Genomic DNA, 6,000 nt, shown 5'->3' with positions numbered 1-6,000 from the left:
CGTATATAAGAAAGCGATCGTCGAGAGCAACTCGAACCAGTCTCGACCAGTGCGCTAATAGACATCACTCCTTACGAATCAGCATCTCCAAGATGTTTGTGAGAATCTCGTGGATCGTCGCGACAATAATCGCTCTATTTTGCGTTTATACCTACGGTGAGCTATCAATGTGTTCCATTTTCTAATAGAACAAATAGAGCAAATTTCTTGCAAATGTCTTCCAAATAAAAATTATAATTTTGAAAGTGTTGCTATTATACAATTAAACGATTAAACACCTATAAATTTTAAGATTTGAAAATTTTAATCTGGAATAATGTTTACTTAATAATTAACAAAATTTGAAAAAAACGTCAATTTAGAATATTATTAAAATCAAGATCGATTGCAAATAATCTTTTATTCTAATTTATTCTGTGAGGATATGAAGAAAATGATATCATGCTTGAATTTATTAAAATTAAATTAAAATGATTTAAGTATTCAATATTTAAGTATTTAATAATTTTAGTTGATTCGAAGATTTTCGATTACAATCTTTGCGATATAATTTTTATACTATTAAATCTGTACTATTTTCAATAATAACAAAATAGAGAGTCAAGGAAACGTACACTAATACAGAAATCAATCTCAATTTTTAAGGTTAAATTCTATTTTTTCATAATTCCCATTTATGCATTTTTTTAATGTAATATACTTTAAAAACAAGGAGTACTTAATGTACGTTTTACGCAAAAAGAAAGAAATTAATTTGATTAATTCGAGTAATTCAATTAATTTGAGAAACAGAGATTCAATCGGATCCGGCTATTGCTAGTTCCAGGAATTTTTATCATCCGTATATCATTAATAGCAGTCTGCATCTTATGGCAATCTTTAAAAATATTTCTGTGTCCATGACCGCGTCCCTGACTATCATGCGTCACGTTGGTATGAGCTTAAGAGTTCTCTTATTCCATCTTTAAGATCGAGTTTTCTTTTATTATGTTTATTTTTTTAATTTAAAAAAAATTTCTATTAAATTTAGAATCCTTTAGGAAATATTATATAACATTTCCAATATTAAAGTGCATATTTTAAGAATAAAAAATGTACTTAACTCGTTTTCTTTTCTTTCACTTTTTTTTATCTCTAATCCGGTTGTATATATTTTGTGGTCATTAATGATTGTATAAGATATTAATGATTGTATAGATAAGTGTTACGTGATGATAATCACAGTAGTGTCATAAATCTACTGCAGTCTGCTGACGACATTGTTTGTTATAAAAATTAGATGATGCTATAAGATGATGATTATCGTGACTACTTCTTATCTCACTTTATGTTTACATCTAAATAAATATTTTTGAGCTTAGTTTGCAACAAATGTTATAAATAAAATTTTTCAGCTATATTTAGTATATTTATGTTAGTATATTTTACATCTTTGATGACTACTAGTGACATAATGATGTGATAGTTGCGGTCTGTTTATGAGGAAATTTAAATTAAGATAACGCCAAATAATCGTTGACTATTTATAAACCGTAGTTGATTATTTTAATGTAATTATCTGCGTTATTACACTAGTGTTGATTTTTCTCATAAATTGCGATCGACTCGTAATAATAGATTGTTCTCAACATAAGTAGTAATTTACATAAGTGGTAACTTCTCAACATAAGTAATCAGTAATCTACTGTCAATGCTGCAAAATAAATTTTTAACTAAATATTTAAAATTAATACTTCATTTTGCTTGAAATAAAATGTCGATAAAGATATTCATTAAAATTATAAAGCAATTATGTCAATAAAATATTAATCAAAAAGAATTAAATAATAAATATTAACAAATTTAATATTTTAAAATATTTTAATATTTTATAATCACTAATGATTATTAATGAATCGTATGAATGATTACTAATGAATCTTAAAAGCAAATATTAGTAGTAACAACATAATTCGAGATTAGTAATAGAAAAATACAAGCAGATCAAAAGATACAAAAAGACCCTGACTTTATTAAGCGATACGCTTCAAACCGCGCCCACTTAGTGGAAGAATTACAAGATGATCCAATTATATAATCTGACTTAGAAAATGTTAAAAGTAGTTAAAAGTAAGTAGTTAACTATATAAATTCTGTTATCTTGTTAATCTATTCAAATAAAATAGGATAATTCGATTATTCTTGGCGCATGATTTTAGTGAAATTTTAGTGAAATTTTGCTCACAATATGTATATTCTAAACATATCAAACCGAATGCGAAAATCATATGTAGATAGAATATGCAAAGCTTGACTGGTATGCAAATTATCGTTTGTACAATTTTGCACAATTATATTTACAATAGATTTGCATATTTGCACAGATGCAAATAAAAATATAAATGTGATGTAATTGTATAGTGGCATATTTTAAAAAATACAGGACTACTGCTAAGCTGAAACGACTTTCGTATTTATATAATATATAATTCGTTCAATGACGCTGGAAAGATTCTTATGTTCTAGACGACTGATTTCGAACAATCTGCTCGTTGATTTTAAATAGTTCATTACGGAAACAACAAAGGCGTGACACTATCTGAATAAAGAAATGCAAATCGAGTGCCAGGAAGATTTTCACCGCAGTTATCCATCTCTGAATGGATTGTTTAATTTAAATTCACAAACTGATTTGTGTTATATTTTTAACCGTGACGTTGCAAGACAACCATGCCTATGCGGATATAATACTAAATCTCTGTGTGTGTGTGTGTGTGTGTGTGTGTGTGTGTGTGTGTGTGTGTGTGTGTGTGTGTGTGTGTAACATAGCTGAAAATGTGGCACACATTACGGAAATATGTGCCAAACAAACTTTATATTTTTATTACAATTTTCTCGAAGAGTTATCATAAATGACAATTTAAACGTTTAAGTTCTAACTGTTTATAATGTGAAGATATTTCATTTTACAGAAAATCTGTAAAAGAATCTGTAAAAGATAGAGAAATTTAATTATAATAATTAATTATAATTTCTTGTTTTATTCATTATCATTATTCATTATTACGTTATTATTATTTTTGTTAAACTAAGATGTATATTATATATAAATAAATACAAATATATATATATATATATATATATATAAATAATTATTAGATTTTAATATCTTTCTTGTTAGAAATTTTTTAAATAAATTTTAATTAAAAAAATTGTTATATAATAATATATTAAGGATCTCTATCTACATCTTCTTTTAGATTTAAGAATAGAATTGTGACAAACTTTGAAATAATTTTGAAGTCCAACACGAAAAGAGAGGAGAGAATTCTTTCTCTCTTATATCCAAAAATTACTTTTTTAGATTTATAAACATCATTGATTTATTTTCTTCAATATATATTCCTTATTTAAAATGTAAAATTAAAAAGCTAGAAATTATTTACTATCTAAAATCTAGATATTTCTTCCTATTTAATATATATTAAGTATATTAAATATAAGAGATTAAATAAAACACTGCATACCTTTATATATGTATTAATAATATTTATACATCTACTTTTTTTTATTACAGCTCAAAATCAACCTGTATCGCGAACCTGTTTAGGCTGTATATGTGAAGCAAACTCGGGATGTAACACCACTATTGGTTGTCGAGGCAATGGAGTATGTGGACCTTTTGGCATAACATGGGCTTACTGGTCTGACTCTGGAAAACCAACTTTAAACGGCGAAACGAATACTAATGACGGTGATAAGTTACTTTTTCTCATATAAAATACTTTGAATATCTATTCGAAATAATTTTCATTTTTTTGTTCTTTATAGTTGCGTATCTTTAATATGCTTTATGATTACAATAATCAAACATAAAATAATCAAACATTTTATATATATTTAATAAAACATTTTATATATATATATATATATATATATATATATATATATATAAAAAAAGGATTCAGATAAATTCGGTAAAAATAAGAAATCGTAGTTATTCAATTATACTTAACTTAAAGTTAAGTAAAAAAGTATGAAATAACAGTCATCGAATGACTGAATGATGAAAACAGTATTTTGTTTCTATAATATTGTTTTATATCTTGATTTAGTTTTAAGCAAATTGATGGAAATAGTACTGTTTCCATAATATAAAATTAGATATTTCCGATTAATTTGAATTAAGATGTCTTCTTCTTTTTAATCATTTAGAATTAATTTTTCTTTTCAACTTGATTTCTGAGAAAAGAAATAAAGAAATTGAAGAAGCATATCTGGAAATCTGTTTTTATTTTAATAAAAAATAATACCATCTAAATGTTTACATCTAAATATAATTTGATTAACTTTTTGTTATTTTTTGTTGTTTCTTTTGTTTTATATGACAATATAGTGTTGTAATAGTGTTAAATCAATTCTAATAAAATGTGTGCTAAAAGTTTATTTGCCTATATTATTTATTTTGATAATTAATAAGTATAAATTTTATAATTATAGTGATAAAGATATATAATACAATTTTCTTGTTTTATTTCAGCCTACGCCAGATGCGTTAATGATGTATATTGCGCTGCACGTGCGGTACAGGGCTACATGGCTAAATTTAGTCACGTAAGATCAATTCTTGCATTTAAATTTCTATTTATGTATCTTCATGTTCATGATATATAAAATTTAATGTTCGTTAATCAAATAGGATTGCACTGGAAATGGAGTGGTCGACTGCGAAGATTATTTGCGTATCCATCAATTAGGCGCAAATGGCTGCACCGGCCAGCTAAATAGTAAATTCGAGAATAGATTCAAACTGTGCTTACGAACCTTCCAGCGACAATAAGTGTCACACATCAATTAAACAATCTATTGATTGTTCTAATATGTTGTATGCATATGCAACGAAAACTCATCATCTATTTTTATCCAGTACTTGAGAAATAATTAATAGTTCAAGTAAATAGCTTCACTTACTAGTTTCATTCAATATAGCGTATTTATAAAGTATGTTATACAAAAAAATCAATTGAAAATTTGACATTATCAAGTTTTTTATTATATATATATTTTTCAGATGTACTCACTATATATTAGAATTTGATTCTTAGTCCATACTAAGAAAATAAAAAAAACTGAACATAATACATTTTCGAATTTATACAAAAATTAAACTCAATATATTTTTATATAAATTTAGTTTAGTGTATCTCAGACATGAAGGAAATATACATAATCTACACATTTTTGCGACATCCGAATATTCTCAAAATAAAAATATATAATACATCTATTATTAGAATTTAATATGTAAAAAAATGTTGCAAAATAGAAAATAGCGACAGTGTATATGCACACAGTGGATAAACGCTTCAATACATTTCATTGTATTCACTATTTTATATGTAATAATTTAATATTGTGTTCGATATAATAATCACTTATAATGATGTAAATAGTAAAAGAAAATTTATGAAATAAAAACTTTATAATTTTAATATCTAGAATGTTAATATCAATATTATCTCATTATTCTGATAAAAGACTTTATAAAATACTCTCGAATATTACTGTTTTAAATGCGATTGTATCACAAAAAAAATTTTAAGAATTTTAAGATATTCTGATATTTTCGATTATTGAAATTAAATTTTTATAATATAAAATATTATTAAATATCTTTATTAAGTAATTATGAATGATATTAATTATCAATATAAAGATTTTTTAATTCATCAGTTTACTACAAAAATTTAAAATATGACGTTATATAATGTAATAGATAATACGAATCAAAATGTTAAAAATTGTTAATTAAGGCATTTTTGGCATTGACAATACAAATTTACAATACAACAGAATATCATTATACGCGCATTTCGCATCACCTATTAATTTCATTCACATTTTATTTTTTATTTGATCTTTTTCATAGATTTAGATTTATTATATATTATTTATTCTTTATATATATATATATATAAACCTTTATATATACCTTTATTAATAAAAATATATATATAGACT

At 24.5% G+C, this 6,000-nt stretch overlaps 1 protein-coding gene across 1 annotated transcript; it reads left to right on the top strand.

Moving 5' to 3' along the window:
- On the top strand, positions 1-5,471 carry LOC105422366 (invertebrate-type lysozyme 3). The gene is made up of 4 exons (XM_011631715.3): positions 1-156; positions 3,557-3,733; positions 4,520-4,593; positions 4,679-5,471. The coding sequence occupies exons 1-4, from the start codon at positions 93-95 to the stop codon at positions 4,817-4,819; spliced, it is 456 nt and encodes a 151-aa protein (XP_011630017.2). The 5' UTR covers positions 1-92; the 3' UTR covers positions 4,820-5,471.
- Positions 5,472-6,000: the final 529 nt, after the last annotated feature.

The sequence above is a fragment of the Pogonomyrmex barbatus genome, unplaced genomic scaffold (genome assembly GCF_055798465.1).
Source record: "Pogonomyrmex barbatus isolate J1 unplaced genomic scaffold, ASM5579846v1 scaffold20, whole genome shotgun sequence".
Classification (NCBI taxonomy): Eukaryota; Metazoa; Arthropoda; class Insecta; order Hymenoptera; family Formicidae; genus Pogonomyrmex; species Pogonomyrmex barbatus.
Note: the sequence above shows the minus strand (reverse complement) of the source record. Positions and strands in the feature narration are given on the sequence as shown.